At 39.4% G+C, this 17,077-nt stretch overlaps 2 protein-coding genes across 2 annotated transcripts; one reads left to right on the forward strand and one right to left on the reverse strand.

The window, feature by feature from the left end:
• The first annotated feature begins 3,393 nt into the window (after window positions 1-3,393).
• cfap92 (cilia and flagella associated protein 92 (putative)) lies at window positions 3,394-5,463 on the forward strand. Its single transcript, XM_083892289.1, has 3 exons — window positions 3,394-3,638; window positions 5,057-5,205; window positions 5,286-5,463. The coding sequence occupies exons 1-3, from the start codon at window positions 3,552-3,554 to the stop codon at window positions 5,434-5,436; spliced, it is 387 nt and encodes a 128-aa protein (XP_083748415.1). The 5' UTR covers window positions 3,394-3,551; the 3' UTR covers window positions 5,437-5,463.
• A 721-nt stretch (window positions 5,464-6,184) lies between these two features.
• On the reverse strand, window positions 6,185-16,368 carry LOC310929452 (complex I assembly factor ACAD9, mitochondrial-like). The gene is made up of 18 exons (XM_083892217.1): window positions 16,112-16,368; window positions 15,555-15,648; window positions 15,351-15,452; window positions 14,797-14,903; window positions 14,619-14,719; window positions 14,168-14,246; window positions 13,881-14,052; window positions 13,713-13,786; window positions 13,542-13,617; window positions 13,373-13,443; window positions 13,160-13,279; window positions 12,952-13,080; window positions 12,035-12,114; window positions 11,445-11,571; window positions 11,291-11,368; window positions 8,241-8,369; window positions 6,665-6,737; window positions 6,185-6,387 (listed from the first exon to the last, which is right to left on the reverse strand). Exons 1-18 carry the CDS (start codon window positions 16,298-16,300, stop codon window positions 6,287-6,289), a joined length of 1,902 nt encoding a protein of 633 aa, XP_083748343.1. The 5' UTR covers window positions 16,301-16,368; the 3' UTR covers window positions 6,185-6,286.
• Window positions 16,369-17,077: the final 709 nt, after the last annotated feature.

The raw sequence follows: 17,077 nt of genomic DNA on the forward strand, positions 1-17,077 counted from the left end.
CAGGAAAAAGACGTGCGTGTCTTCATGTTTACGTGACTCCGGATTGTTAAGATGAGTCTCTAAAGTAACGCTAAACTTTAAAAACAGAGGCACACATTACGCAATACACAGGCACGCTGGTTATTTGTAGCGATGCTCTTTACGTTTAATGCGCTAATGGCGCTAAAGGACCTAATGCAGCTAACGGAGCTAACTGGTAAACAGTGCCTGGACTTGCACGTAAACATGACGTCGCGCGTCACTTCCTGGTCAGTCGTCTTGGAAACGTCACGCGTTAACGTGCTAAAAAACAACAACAAAGAGTTAGACAATAAATGATCTGTTGCACATATAGACTGTATATAAAATGGACACAACCTATTTTTCCAAAACAAACTCCTGCTGCAAAGCCTCAAGATTCGCAATTTGACAGAGAAACCAGAAGTTCACGTTGTCACCTGCAACCAGGTCCCTATTGGTCGATACCAGCTGTCAATCACACTGGTGTCCATTCTAACTGGGAACAATTAGAGGTGCTGGTGCTAATCCCTGCTGGCAAAGGGCAAAATGTGGCAGGGAAAACTCTGGAAATGTCGCCAGTCAACCCAAATCTGCATGTTTTTGGACTGTGGCTTCCTCGGCTTCACATTTCAAAGAGGAAGACTACGTCCATTTTTATAAACAGCCTACGGTCACATATGAAACAAGTTAATCTCCGCATCTGTTGGAAGGGACTTAGGGCAGATAACAGATAATCGGGGAAATGTCAACAATAAGTTAGTTTTCCTGCCGGCTGCAGCTTTAACTTGCTAACACTGTTCACTGTGCATTCAGCCATGGAGGGAGAACATCCTTCATGCGAACACGCTGAAGCCCACGCTGTCACGGGACGTGTGGGTCTGTAGCGGACGCAGTGAGGACTTTCAGCTCTACAGCAAACCTCCCCCTGTCTTCAGCACATCTCCTCTCACCATTCAATTGGCTGGTATGGACGTATCATACATGTATGATTCTGGGTTTATTTTTTTTTTTACTTCCAGTGAGGTTAACAACATGTCATATTTAAATATTTCTATCCCCGTGGTCGAAGACATGAGTTGTAAATGTCAGGGTTTGGTGTCAGTCGGCGAGAATCAAAGTACGAGAGCTTTTTTTAATAAACATAATTTTCAGTCAGAGTTTACAATGCAAACAAGAAGAAAACCCCCCCCTTGAGAAACGTATACACTCACTGCTGCCTTAATATACCATAATGTCATGTAGGCCACATGGTGTTACTTACTGCAGGCCACATGATAGGCATGACATAGCTGCCAAAAACCAAAAGTACCCAGAAATTACACTTCAATAAAAGGTATTACATTACAATATGCTACTTAAATTAAACTGGCAAGTGACTAATTTACTTACACTTTATTTAGGTTTTTAGTCTTAAAGGTTTACTAGAGGTTTTTCTTGGTCTGGTCTGTGTGAGGTACTTGCTGGTAGTTACTTAGATGCTCTAGATGCAGTAGATGATAGAGTACTGTATATATACAGTATGCCATGGAGCCAGAAGGTTGTCAGTCAGATATAAAGAGCAGCAAACGGAGCCAAGTTAATGAAAACCACAACACAGCCCAAAAAAAGAAAGAGAGAAAGAAAGAAAAAGATTTAAACATTCACGACAGAGAGCAACATCTTTATCGCATTTTCAATACATGATTTTTCCTTCAGCCCTCACTGCGTAATGGAAATATTTTTCTTTGGTAATGTATTGCTTTAGGCTGAATGACTTAAATGATTTAAGTGCTATGATCAAAAGCATTGATTTACATAAGGATTGCTTAGAAGTGCACCATTTACAAAGTATGAGCTACAGTATGTCTGTGGCTATGTGTAATGAATTAAGTTTTAGAATTGTGCATATGTTGTTAGTGTTTGTTCAGTTTAAGGATCAAAATTATCAGGTAAGTTTTTAAAGTGTTCAGCTATAGGGTTAAAAATTTTCAACTATAGGGTTTCAATGTTCAATTTAAAGGTGCCACATGTAAGAATGTGGCCAAAAACTACACTCAAATTCAAAATACAGAGGTCTTTTATGTTTCGTTTACTCCGCCATTGTAGCTCAGACGTAACTGGTAACCCGTGGTTGCTCGGCAGCTGAGACTCTACTGACTGCAATGATTGGTAGACGGCGGTAGGTGGCGCCACATGCCAAAAACATAATTTCAAAATAAAAATAAATAAATAAATTTGCAGTCTGCAAAATATTTTTTTTAATGCAAATATTTTTGCCTGTACTGTTGTTGTTGTTGGTGAGTTGTTATATGAACATTATTCCTGAGTCTCTGTGACATATTAGGAGGATTTTACAGCCTGTCGCTTTGGATTTATTACAAAATGCACCATTAAGGCTGAAAGTGTTCAGTTAAAGGGTTTAATCCTACATTTATTGGTTGCACTACAGTATGTAGTGTATTAATTATTTCATTATTTTATCTTAAGTTTCTCCCAAATGAAAATAACTGGCTTAATTTCACACAGTGGACCTTTAAAGGGTTACCTGTAAGGGTTTGTCCAATTTTAAATAAAAATGGAAAGGGTTCATTATTAATATCATCATCACTATTTTATTAGACCTTGGTGCAGCGTAGACACCAAATATCAAATAAACACTGTATAAAATATCTTGTAATTCTGGACAAGATATTAACTTTCCGCCAGGTCAAGTGCAGCTGAGATGTTTAAAATGTGTCTGTGAACAGTTTATATTCAGCCATGCCAAGCTATGAGGAGCTCTTGGCAGTCACCGTGGCTTTGATTAAAGTTTTTCAAAGCAGAGGTTGGTTAGGGAGTTGCAAGGCATTTGTATTTCCATTAATCAAATGCAGTTTAAAAAAACAACTAGACAGTCTGTATTTCATCCCCACTTGTTACAGAAGATAACACCTATTTATTATTCTTATGTTCTTTGACCTGATGTGACCTCTGAGGTGATTATGAGGATTCACTAACAGCTTTAATATTTAAGATATTGTGGGTCCTGAATCTCTGTCACCATTATTTTTTTTGTACAAAATATTGTATACAAAAACTACGTTTAACTGGTTAACCTAAGACCCTCTGACACAAATACCTGAGGACCAAGTGAAGTGAATATGAGTTAAACTGTATCCAAGAGTGGATTTTTTCCTATGGCTGTCTCTGCTGTAAACATTTGAAAGCTCATATTGATATGTTTTGATTGAAGCTGCAGATGGTGGATATTTGAGCTCGTATCCGTCACACTCCCACACCGCACTGGAGAAAACATTTTGACAGGAAGAACTTCAGTATGATCGGCAGTAAACAGACGTACCTGTTGATATGTGTCCTGTTGTTGTTTGTCCAGCCTTTCAGTGCAGTCTGTGTCAGGTATGTGGAGTTCGTCACTTGTGTGACAGTGTTGTCGATCCTCAGGAGAGTCTCTGCAGCAGGAGCGGCTCGACGCAGACAGAGCTCGGTACAGGCGCTGGCTGAGGAAGCTGCTTCCTGGCAGCAGCAGCACAGAGCGACCAGACAACGGCTCCATCCCACAGTTCGAATGCCACATGAGAGGAAACTCGGAGACTCTTCAGAGTGTACTAAAAGACGAACCTAAGAAGTATTCACTGAGGAAACCAGGCCTGATGCTGAAGGTCGAGTATAACTGTGATCAACACACACACACACACACACGGTTAATGTGCAATCGTATCTATATAATGTGTATACAATACAGAATATGGGTTAACCAAAGCAGCCCCTATGGGAAAAGGAGCAGACAAAAAGGGATTTTACTCAGGTGATGTGTTTATACTTGGACATTAAACATTTTTACAGTGAGAAGGAACATTTCAGACTTTTCTGTGCATATGAAATGTCAAGCAGTATGTTTGCTTTAGGTAAGTTTATAAAATGTTCTCAATATCAGTGGTTTATCTTACTCAATATCAATACAAGTCATAACCAGGAAAAGCAATGGTGGTACGTCATGGCTTTAGAGATGATGCCTATAATATCTGGTGAGGCTTTAACATGGCAGCCACATGTGTTTGGGAATTATAATGTGCATTTAGCTCTTAGTTGCTAAAGCTCTTAGTTCTCTCGCTGTATCGCTCACTCGTCTCCCTGTCTGTCACTCGCTCCTCACTGCCTTCATCTGTCCGTATTCAGGGTCGCAATATTTAGCGGGATGCACAGATTTGATTGGCTTTTAGTGGCGTCACGTGGGATGTCTTAAGTCGAATGCAATTGGTCGGTAGGTTTCTGGATTCGCTCAACCAGTACCGTAAGGTCTAGAGAAGCTGCGCCAGTCAAAATAGAAGCACCTCGTCAACATTTAAAATACTTAAATAATGTATTCACTGTAGGTACAGGTCCGTACAGGATGGCGTCTGGGTCCGGACTCAGACCGCGGTCTGCCTGTTAGTGACCTCTTAACTAGACTGTTGCACTTGCACCTAAATCCTTCAGAGAAACCTTAAAAAAGGGCAATCCCCTTTTTCTGAAAACATCCTACCTACTGCGGCTTTAATAAACATGGCAAACTTGTTATTTAACAGTTGCTTATGAAGCATTTAGGCAGGCGTTACTCAAATAATAATTGGGATTATGGGGATCTTTTAAATGTACCGTTAGTCAAATATTCATTTCAAGTCCAGTATTGACTCTTTTTTAACTCTACTTTTGGTCTCCACCAACAGCTGCGGGAAATATGTGTCTCTTTAGTGGCTAAATGTTCCACAATATCTAACAGCTGCCTTGTGTGACTGAAAATGACTGCGAGGGTGGTGAGAGTGAACAAAAAGCTGTGGGTTGTTCAGTTTTAACAATAAGCTATAAACTCTGTATAAAGCTACATAAATCCAAGGGGATTTGGGCGACAATTTGCTGTAGATTTATGTTATTTTCACATTGATTATTATCATTATTATAAAAACATGAATTATGGCATCTTTTTCTGCCTTCTTTCCTACGATGCTTGTTAACATGTTTTTTTGGTTCTGGTTGCAATTGAATGAAATAACGCGTACCTGGTGAGTCAACAACTGTTTTTCCCTTTCTTGTTTTGCAGCCTTTGCCTGAACTGTCTGTGATCAATGCTGTCGACAACAGAGAGGAGCGACTGGCTCTGGCTCCAGGCCCCTGTGTGCGCCGCAGCCTCGGCAGCAAAAACAACTCCATCTCCAGACACACCCCTCTTCACAGCAAGGACCCCCACATGTCGGTACCTCACATAAAAGAGACAATTAAAAGCACAACTTTTGTCTTAATGTGGTCAACTCTGCTGCTTCTTTTGGTAGATTCAGTAAGCGGCGTTCTTTCCAGTACAAGCGGACGGTCCTGCCTCTGACAGACGAGGAGAAGAGTTTCTTCACTTTCCAGAACATGGACACACATCACCCCTCCAGCCTTTCAAGAGACACCCTAGAATTAAGATCTCACAAAAAGTGAAAGGCTCACAAGGACTGTATGTTCACATTACCAGGCCGAAGGAACTTGAATCCAATTCCGATTTTCAAATCAGATTTGTGTTACTTCAGTATTGAATCGGAACTGAAAAATAATGTGACTGTGAGGAAACAAATACTACCCATGTTAATATAAAGTCATATACTGTACTAAGTACATTTGCTGCTTTCATGAACCAATTTGAAAATGCTTCTAACCTTGCCCTGTCATAATCACGACCTGTAATTTCCAAGTTTAGGATGTCCTATTCACGACTTCCCACAGCAATAGAGTACATGTGGGACCATGCAGATTTACCTGCAAAGAAACCTCTGCTCTTGGGCTAAAAGGATAGGCTAGACCAACATGACTCTGAACGTTGATGTAGCGATACACGTGACACCAGTTTAACCCTTTAAGTGGGCTCTGAAAGTAAATCAAGTAGAAATATATTCAGTATCCCTAAAAAAAGGATTAAATTAGGAGCCAGAACTTCACAAGGATGCTTCCCCTCTCTGCTCTCTAAATGCCCACCCCAACAAGGGTGTCCATAATGTAAGAAGGAGAGAGGGGAATGCCAAAAGAACAACGTGTCTTGACGGTAGCTTCAAAGAGTACTTCAAATAGGACTAAATGAAAAACCATGAGAGTAGATTTAAAGTTTTATATTTGCGGCCATGGTTAATAAGAAACTATGAACACAAATCTCTTAATTTAATGTTGAAATAACTTCAGTAAAAAAATAGGGACGAAAAACAGTTCATGTACAGTAATTCCCGAGGACTGTGGATGGACTTGCCCTTGTCGTCAAAACAAGAGACACAGTGGTGGTGGTGTGGTCACGGGAGAGCGCTCAGAATGTTCTGTCAAGAGGATGAGAGCAGATGTAGGATCTATTTTGAAACACCGCCGCTGCGATCTTCTTGATGTTGGCTTCGTCGTTCTCGGGAGTGTCTAGAACAGATTGAGATGGGAATTACAAGGCAATTTTTCCCCCCATTCATTTAATACAAAATACAATATTCCCATCTGTCATCATACAGATTATTAAAAAAGACAACACAGTGTGACAGTAAAAAGCAGCAGGGGTTTGAGTGTTGGTATGCTGGGTTTGGGGAAAATCCGCAACACATGCAAGTTAGTTCTACTGACATGCTGTAAAAAACAAAAAAAAACAAAACAAAACGAAAACATGGAGCTGTTCCTAATTAATGTGTAGCGCTGGACTTACGTTTCTGCAGCTGAACAAGCGTGTAATTGTTCCTGAAGGAAGCCTCGTCGCAGAACGTGTTTGTGAGCAATATCTAGAAAAATCATCAACACAAGCATTCATTAGAACCTTCACACAAACAATATGTGACTGAGAGATGAAAACTAAATAGGAGACTCTTAAAAGAGGTCAGTGAATTCAATTGTGAAGACAGACGACTGTAAACATTCACTTAAATCTGTCAGTGTTTGAAAAACAAAAAAAATCACATTAGCAACATTTCTGGTTGAACATGGGATAAAGTAACATTCAATGGTAAAGACGACAAAGTTTTTGAATCACAGTGGAACTACACCATATGACTGAAACTGTTTTATGATCACTGTTTGGATCTTGTGTGACTTCGGCAAATCATCTCAGTCCCACTAAAAGAAGTGACCGGCTATCTTTGGAATGGAAAATAATTAGAATAGGATCCCACTGTCTGCTTTACACAAAAAAACATGGGTGGACCACTGATGCCTGAGGACAGAGCTGCACATCTGAGACACAGAAGACGACGAGACAAAGCATCCAGTGCCTTCTTTAATGTCTCACTCTTGAGGATTTGTTTTGCTCTAAATTACTGGTTCTGATTACACACACATGCACGCATATGTAGTTCCTATTGTTGTGAGGACACTTGTAGTCAAATTGAATTCCCTGGCCCCTTTCTCTTTCTATAGCCATCTCAAATACATATGCCTAACCACAAAGCCGTATAGCATTTCTAACCTAAACATAATTTTAACCCCATCCTGACCATCAAAAAGAAACAAAAACTCTCATTAACTCTGACGTCTCAAAGCATCATGTCCAACATCTATTTTCAAGCAAAACTGTCTGAACAAAGACAATAACATTTCACAAAATTAACAGTCAGGGCTGCATTTCAAACAGAGTGACGATCTGCCAGTGCCTGCAAATGCAGCTCACAATGTGTGGCAACAATATTTAGGGTGACAGCATTTATTTGTACAGTAAACTCATTCGTTCAGCCTCTCCTCATCACTACATCTCTAAAACATAGGCACATGTTTTTTCTAGCTCAGTCTCATGTCAGTCAAGAAAGCATCTGAATATTTCTTCATCCCATCAGGTGTAAAGTCAGATAACACATACAATTTATAATTCATTGCTAAATATTGTGTGGACCCCCAATCAATTGAATGGGTCACAGAGCCTCAATAGTCCCTAAAACCCACTTTGAAAAAAACTGCTTCACACCTCATCAAGCCTCTATTTAAAATGTATAAGCTTCATATAAACTATCGATTTATTGTTTGTAATGGAACATAATGTTGCTATAGATACACACAGATAAAAATATTTTTATCAACTCCTCCACCATTTATCAACTAAACAATAGAGTTAAATTAAAAACTCTATTTAAGTGTGTTCTTCACCATTTATATATTGTTGACCAATTCTACATCGAGACCAATTATGAGATAACTAACAAATTATGTAATTATCTGGCTATTTACAAAATTCATCAAGATTAACAAATGGAATTGCAGGGGTTATGTGTGTGTGTGTGTGTGTGTACTGTACAAACCTCATGTTCATGCTTCTTGAGGCCTAAGCTGATGGAGCGGCTGGTTCTGGACAGGACAGCTGTCATGGCGTAGAGGTTGATCAGCACATCTGCTACTCTCTTAAGGGCGATCTGTTCGTCCACTATCGTCTGATGACGTCAATGTGTGAGAAAAAAAAATGCAATCAAACATCCATGACTTATGACTTCAAAGATTAAAGTTGCGTCCACTTCAGCATGCCTTTTATAAATCTGTTTTGTGTTTTTATATAAAAAAAAAAAAAGAAACCAAGGAAAAGCAATGTGAAAGTAAATTTGTCCTTGGTTGATCTGCATTTGCTGCATATTGATTAATGGTCGTTACCAAAGAGAAGCGGGACTACGGGAAACACACACTTCATTTGTGCTTAGGAGACTGTTTAGATTTGGCTCTTGAGTTGTGATCATATCACTTCCTGTGTGTGGTGTTTTTTTTCCTGAAAGAAACCACAGTAGTGCCACCAGGATTAAACCTCGGTCAATGAGAGAAGGTCTGGTTGAAACGGAAACATTGTAGAGAAGAGTCAGAGCAGATTATTTTTTTAAACAGAAGTCGGTAATGCAAAGATGGCTGTGTATGATATAATGTGGTCATGACATAAACTACAATGTCCCAGTTACACTGTTGCAAGACAAAACCATTATGTGATGAGTTTTATCCTCTACTTTCCACTTTATATAATATATAATTTACACATTTGGCATCATGTTCTGTTGAAGTAGTGCTGAAACTAGGACTGCACGCAGTCATGAAAGGGCCCTCGCTCCGTGTGACCTCAGTGGTCCAACAAATCTAATTTGTTGGACCACTGAGGTCACACCTTTTGAGGTAGAGAAAATCTTTTGATAACTTCTGGGTGGTCAGAGCTAATGGAAGTACATTAGAAATTTGTTTGGAATCATTAAAGCAACAACTGTATCGAGTGTGGTTCAAATTGGAACAACTATGTGCAACACAAAAGATAAAAGAAAACAACTAGCCTACGCTGTTGGGGGCAGACAGCAGGGGTATATCTGCAAACTTGTCCAATCCTCAACTTTCCAATATACCCAAAGTATACGCACTCACACCTGCCACCAACTGTTTTAATTAATTATTAATAAATTCAACAAAATAACTGTTAAATATTATGATATAATGCTGACTACACTTTATACATGTTCAAAGTATCCATATAAACTCGATATTGAACACAGAATATCTGAACTCATACATTTCTCTCTAGTTTTTAATAAAACTAGTTAACCTATTATACCTTGTTAAATATTATGAATATTAAAATGCTAACCACACCTGCCATATCTTCAAAGTGTCCAAATGTCATGAAAAAGCATACACTATGTTTATTACATTTCATGAAAAAGCATACAATATGTTCAAACTTTCCATTCAATGCATTAATAAAGAAATGGAGGCTTAACTATTTATATGATAATTAATAAATTTATATTATAATGTAATAAATATTATGAATAAGTGCTAAATAAACCCGATATCCTCAATGTGTCCAAATGAGCTCAATAATAAAGAAAAAATGACTTAACTATTTTGTAACTATTACCAATCATAGCCAAAGTAATAATGATTGTACTTGTAGATAGTTGCTACATGAATCATTGTACAACATTTGAAGGCAATATCTCCATCAGTCTGGAAGATAAAGCCGAAAATGTGTTTTGAGCATAATAAATTAATTAATTTGCTAATGAATAATAAAGCTACAAAGATAGGGATAATTCTCAGGTGGTATGTGATGCCCATGCAAAATTTGAAGCCAATACCTGCAATACTTTAGAAGATACAGGCGAAAATATGGTTTTTATATCATTAATTAATTAATTAACTAATTAATAATAATGGTAGACAGCTCAAAGTGAATAGGGATCATCTACAGGGGGTATGTGACCCATAAAAAAAATAAGAACATTTAATCTCAAACGGCTTTCCAGTTATCGCGTTAACGGCTAAAATCTCCGGACACGGACGACAACGCGGGCGCGCAAGAGCGATTCCATAATATCTGTGCGTGTTTCTCGCGGATATAATTAGCATTTTATGCAAATTTGACCACTTGTCTTGTCAACAATTCCCCGAAAATTCCTCAAGAAAATTTGGACAAAGCCTACCGCACTCGCCAAATTTCGTCGCAATCGGACTACTTTTGACTACCATAGCACAACTTCTGGGGGAGCTATAGAGCCCTGGGGCTATAAACGGGTTAGAGTTGGCCCTGGCACATTTCGTGCTTGGGCCCTAACTAGTGATTAAGACCATTAACTCATCACCATAATGTTTACCGATGTTAAAATTCAAGTGAGAATTAGACTGGAAGACTATGTCAAATTTACAGTCGGTGATCGAAAAATGAAAAGCAATTTTCTCCCTCATGCTCCTCAGCAGCATCTCTAAGACTTCAACATGTGAACAGGAAGAACTGGAACCACCAGTGTGACACATTCCACCCCAAAACCTCCAGAGGTACTGCTGTCTGTAGCTTGTCTATGTCTCCATCTTTTCTCAAAATATCTTATTGCCTCTTGTCTAAAACAACAACAGCAACAACAACAGGCGTGACAGTAAAAAACAACATTTACACATGCCCATTAAACTTAATAAGGCATATGTGATCCACTTCCTCTAATAATGAAGACACCACTGAGATTAAAAGCCCACCAAGAACAATATGTTGGGAAAAAACTAGAGTCAAGTGATATACAGGAAGTGGGAATATGGGGAAAAAAAGACCTGATTCCAAAGGGTTTATAGCTTCTTTGGGAAAGCAGTGATTGCAAAAGTGCAGTCACATACAGGGGCTTTCTCACAGAGTGGAGCAGCTGTCTAACAGATGAACGTCCTACAAATTCTGATTGGAAGTCATGAACAGCTCTCTAGTGGTGTTGCAAAACAATACATGCATAATGGGAATTTTATCCAAAAGGTATTCCAAACATTTGAGCAAAAAAAAAAAAAAGGTTCCACGGCTCTATTTTTTATTTATTTTGAGAACATAAAAATATGAGTCCAATGTTACCTTTCCAAATCTGTACAACAGGGTCTCCACAGTCCATCCAAAATGAGTGACATTCAGCTCCAACTTCTTTGCACTTTCCTACAAACAGAACAATGTTGAGCCTCTGCTGAGTAACTAAACAAGTCTGAAAGAAGAAAATAGGCTGATTCCTTACTTTCAAGCTGGGATGTACCACGCCATCTTTTCCTGTCAGACCAAGGTCCACTGAACCTGGAGCCCTGTTCATCGCTTTCTTGGCTATCATGCTGATGGCCAGACCTATGTTTCCTTTCTTCATTTCCCTGGATGCAAAGCAGAAACAAAACTTAGGGATGAAGCCAAAGTATTTTCTTTATGACGATGGAGAATATAAATATTACTGCCATACAAAATTAGATCATTTTATTTTTGCTTAAAAATAACCTTAGCGTCTTCTCTTTTACCCAAGATGTTGTTTTTAATGAGGACAAATGTAAAAGGTAAGAATAACAACTAAAGACTTTAAAGATGACATCAATATTTTCTTATCACCAGAATTCAGCAAAAACAGGGTCATATGTGATGATACAAAATAATGAATATACTCTTCAGAATGTTATGGTGGTTCAAACTTTGTAATACTTTGTGAAAAGCAGAAAACACAATAACTAATGTTCTCTTAAATGTGTTATGATAAGGTTGAAATCCCAAGGGGGAAACAAGGACGAACACTGTAACATAACGGTTGGTGAATTTTGGTGAACTGTCCATCCATTATATTCTTACTTGATTTTCGATGTGGCAATTTTGCCAGCATACTGCATTCCAGTGAGAGCGATGTACATCCTCAGGACTTCATTGGTGCCCTGAAAACACGCACAAGAGAATCAGTAAGTCACACATTAACAATCTTACTGCTATTATATCATTATGTGTATGGTGAAGATGAACACCACACTATGTTTTCACACGTAGGTGTTCAACATCTTAATGTAAAGTGTAAAAAGCTTTTTTTTTTAAATGTTAACATTTCATTCTGATCAGATTTTCAGTGATTATGACACAGCTAATCAGATATGTGCTGCATTTTTATTCAAATTCTGAACAAACCTTTATCCTTTAACAACAACAAAATAGTCATCTGTAAATTTAATCCATGTGATTTGATGCCAAAGTCAACTGTGACACCTAGTGGCTAAAGCTTAAATAACACACTGATTTCCACAAGTCTAAATTCCCACACACCAAATTCATTTTCCGACCAGAGGGTTAAAATTTTCTTATGTAAATAAACAAAAATGTTCATCACTAAACAAGTCCACAATTACTTTACTATACTTTAAACGTAGCACAATGTAGGATTTCAACCTTCAAATAATGTCCCCAGGATTATAAAACAAGGTAATCTTATTTGTATAAAATCATATTTGTATGAAATGCTACAGCCTGGCATGTCTACAGACCAGGCTGTTTACCAACTGTGGCAAATTCTACATTGTGTTACTTTAAACCAATGGAAAAAATGTTTCAGTGGATCTTCTTAACAAATAGTAGCAACACAGGCAGTAGGAAAAGGGAGAAGGAACAAAGGAAGAGGAAGATGGAGGAAGAAGACAAAAAAAAGACCCTCTTTCTGTCTCATAGTCGTAGAAGAAATGGAAGAAGGAAGAGAAATTATTTTAATGGCGAAAATATCACAGTACCTCAAAGATGGGCAGAATGCGACAGTCCCTGAGATAGCGCTCATACGGGTAATTCTTGGTATAACCCAGACCTCCGAGGACCTGGAGAGCTTCACTGACACAGATCCACGCCCGCTCTGAGCTGAACACCTAAACACAAAACAGGGAATACACATCATTACACGGTTTTTCTTTACATGGAATTATTTCAGTGACAAAGTTGTCGAACCTTGACCATTGCGGCCTCTAGAGAGCAGTCTGGAAGCCCAGGCCTGTCCATCATCCCCGCTGTCAGGTACGCCATGCTCTCCATCGCAAAGGCGTTCAGGGCCATGTCAGCAAACTTCTCCTACAGTGACAGATTATTTACACATTATTTACTGAGCAGAAAGAGATGTAAAGATAATTCACCATGTTCCTCTGAGGGGAGAGTCGTCTCTACCTGAATCATACCAAATTCACTCAGGCTTTTGTTAAACTGCTTCCTGGTTGCTGCGTACTCAGACGTCATTGCTACAGAAAGTTTAACAAAGATGATTTTAGATTTTTATAAACAATACACAAGCTCTTGCTCAGTTATCTCCAGCTGTGGTACTGGACTTTTTACATACTTATGAGTTTTTTTATCATCCCAGCTGAAGAACTGCCCATACTGAACCTCCCCGAGTTCAGGATGTTCATAGCAATCTGTCCAACACAAAGCAAACATTCCCATAACCATACAGGTGCAGATACAGGTATGTAAAAAAATGTTGCACTGAGGACTGTAAAAAAAATCTCACCTTGAATCCACCACCAACTTCTCCAATCACATTCTCCACTGGCACGGGAACATTGTCAAAGGACACTTCACAGGCTGAAAAGGACAGAAAGTTTCCATGTTAATTACATTAAAAAGCACAGACTCTTCCAAGAGCATTGCAAGCACCCATTATTTTTCTCAGCCTTACTGTTTGAGCCCCTGATGCCCAGTTTGTCCTCTGGCTTGCCACTGGTGATGCCTCCAAAAGCTCTCTCCACAATAAAAGCTGAGATCTTATCTTTCTTAACGCCATCTACGTCCACCTCCGTCCTGGCAAACACAGTCATTATATCTGCCATCCCTCCATTTGAAATCCAAATCTGGCAACACAGATCAAAAATAGGAAAGATTAAGGCCACTAGAACAGTGAGGGTGGATATTACTTTGTCAATAAAAAGCTCAGATCTATGGTTTGCACAGCGTGATTCCTCTCACCTTGGAGCCATTGAGCAGGTAATGTTTGCCGTCTTCAGACAGGGTGGCGCGGGTCTGAATGGAAGCTGCATCGCTTCCACTAAAACGATCAAAGTGTAAATGAATGCATCTGTAGACTGAGACACAATCTACTCATGCAATCACACAGTGCTCAGTCATAGATTGTGAAGTACATTAATATGTTACAATTGGACTCTACAAATATTAGGTGGTAACAGTATAGTCTACATTTAACTTGAGCTCAAAATCTAGATCGTCTTAAACTGGGCCTGGAGAAAGTTTTCATCACCCTTGTGAGTTTTTGATTTATTGGCTTTTACATCATTAAAAACAATTTCTCTAACATCTACTGTGCCTCAAAAGAAAAACATATGATGGTACCTTTTCTGTTAGTTGTGCATGTCATCATATTGTGCATACATGACCGTTCAAATGACTTGAATGTGTTTACCTTCCAGGCTCTGTCAAACAAAAGGCTGCTATGTGTTCTCCAGAGGCCAGTTTGGGCAGATACTTCTGCTTCTGAGCTTCAGTCCCTGCGATCAGAATCCCCTGAAACACACACGACGACATCAGTGTCACTGGTACGGTAATCACAGACTTAAACTTTTCAGTTTCATTACTTTTACCTTCAGTCCAATGGCTTGATGTGCAGCCAGTGTCACAGCGATAGAGCCGTCCAATGAGGTGATCTCTGCCAGCCGTGCATACATGGTGTTGGACAATCCAAGACCGCCTGAGTTGGATAGACAGAGACAGGGTCACAGCAGGATATAGCAAATTTAACATTTATTAATATTAATGACATGGCTGTGATGGATATAAGTTAGCATTAAGCCACAATGTGAGGGGAACAACTGGTCCTGCCAACCTTGTGTGCACCAGGTGTGCAAAAGTGTTTTTCCCCCCCTCAAGCCTCTGTAACTGTGCTGTTACTTGATCTCTACTGCAATGTACAAATCTCACACCGTCAGAGCTCAGTACATACATTAGTGTTTGGGTGACCCTGCTAACAACCAAACAAAGAGCACATGTAACATAAACTCCTTCATTTAGGTCATTGTTTCGTCGTTGAGAAATTTCCTCAGATTTCAATTTAATCAAATACTGGTCATTGTGATCTTAAGAGATAAACTTCCAAGATAAATGGGTGCAAGTGATTTCCTGTTACTGTGATTTTTACCATACTCCTCAGGAACCATAAGTCCAAACAGCCCGAGCTCCTTCAGTCCCTTCAAAGTTTCCTCAGGGATTTTGGCTTCACGGTCAATCTTCGCGGAGTCAACTGAAAGCACAAAATAAAGTCCGTCACAGAAGAAACAGATGCCAGGACCATGACTGCTGCATGTTAGTGGCGTACACATCCACCAGTTTCCATTTCTCTCACCTTCCTCACTGAAGAATTTTTCCACTGGAGCAACAAGCTGATTGATCTCATCCTGTTCTTCTTTTCCAATCTCTGGATAAGGGAAGACCTCATCCTGGACGAGAAACAGGATAATTCATGTACCATTTTCTTAGAGCAGATGAAGCCTATCTCAGGTCGAACTCTTACACCAAGGTAACTAAGAAAACATTTTCAACATCAAAATTTGATCCAAAAATATACTTTAAAAATACTTTCTGGTTTATTTGTACAGCCACACGTTCAAACATACGGTGCAATTTGATTTGAGGCGTTGGTTACACATGGGAAGAACATTTTGGTTACACATGGGAACAACATTTTAGTTACACATGGGAAGAACATTTTGGTTACACATGGGAACAACATATTGGTTACACATGGGAACAACATATTGGTTTCACATGGGAATAACATTTTGGTTACACATGGGAACAACATTTTAGTTACACATATCAAAACGGAACGAACTGAAGGTTCACTTTGAGTCCAAACGTGTTTACGAAATCAGGGGGAAAACCTCTAGAGACCCTCCTTACCTTGTTCAACAAACCGAGGAACAAATCCTTAGCATAGGCCAGTTGTCTGCAGTGAGTTCTGAACAACCTCTGCTGTTGGACCTGCTGCAATTTTTTCTCAGCATGTCTGACGTTACAGGCGAGCAGCCGCTGACCGGACTGAACACATTTGGACAAAACGATAAGTCTGTTTACGTTCATCATCATCATCGTTCTTCTGAGTTCTCCCTTACGTCCTCTACTCCATCGATAAACCACTGGCACACACTAATAACACAGCCGGCTACCTTTCACCCAGTTCTGTCGCACACTGATGACGTAGCTGCAGGGTTAGAAAACAAATGCAAAGTTCCTCGCACTGTCACGTTCACGGGGACTTCTCACTAACGGAAAAATGATGATGAATAGTGATTTTCGACTAGATGAACACTGCGGCAGTTCGAAGTTTTCTGCGTGGATACCTTTTTTCTTGAACGCTGTGAGGAACTCCCACCGTCGCAGTTCCTCGACAGTTGTCAACACAAATTACTGTTTGTGAGCAAAAAACAGCTGATGGCCAGTACGGGGATCGAACCCGCGACCTTGGCGTTATTAGCACCACGCTCTAACCAACTGAGCTAACCGGCCCATGTGTCGAACAGAAAATACACCCTTTATATACTATACACAACAGACCACCAAAACCATTAAAATTTTACACTGAACGCGATAATGTACAAAAGATTAAGTAATTATATCACATGTTATTTACTGATAGATTACCTGTGACTTTGACCACAACAATTTGCAAACAGTCTCTTGTGGCCAAGTCCCATTTTCAGCTGCTATTGATTGCTTTTTGGTCATTTGTTCAGACGCGTAACTAGGAGAAACTACGACGTTACTTCCAATAAGTTTTCCATACAAAGTCTTGAAATCATATAATCCCATACAAGTCTCCCGAGCCCAGTCAAAAACGTTTTGCTTCCACAAAAATATCAACACCTG

Source organism: Microchirus variegatus, assembly GCF_963457635.1.
Source record: "Microchirus variegatus genome assembly, chromosome: 7".
Classification (NCBI taxonomy): Eukaryota; Metazoa; Chordata; class Actinopteri; order Pleuronectiformes; family Soleidae; genus Microchirus; species Microchirus variegatus.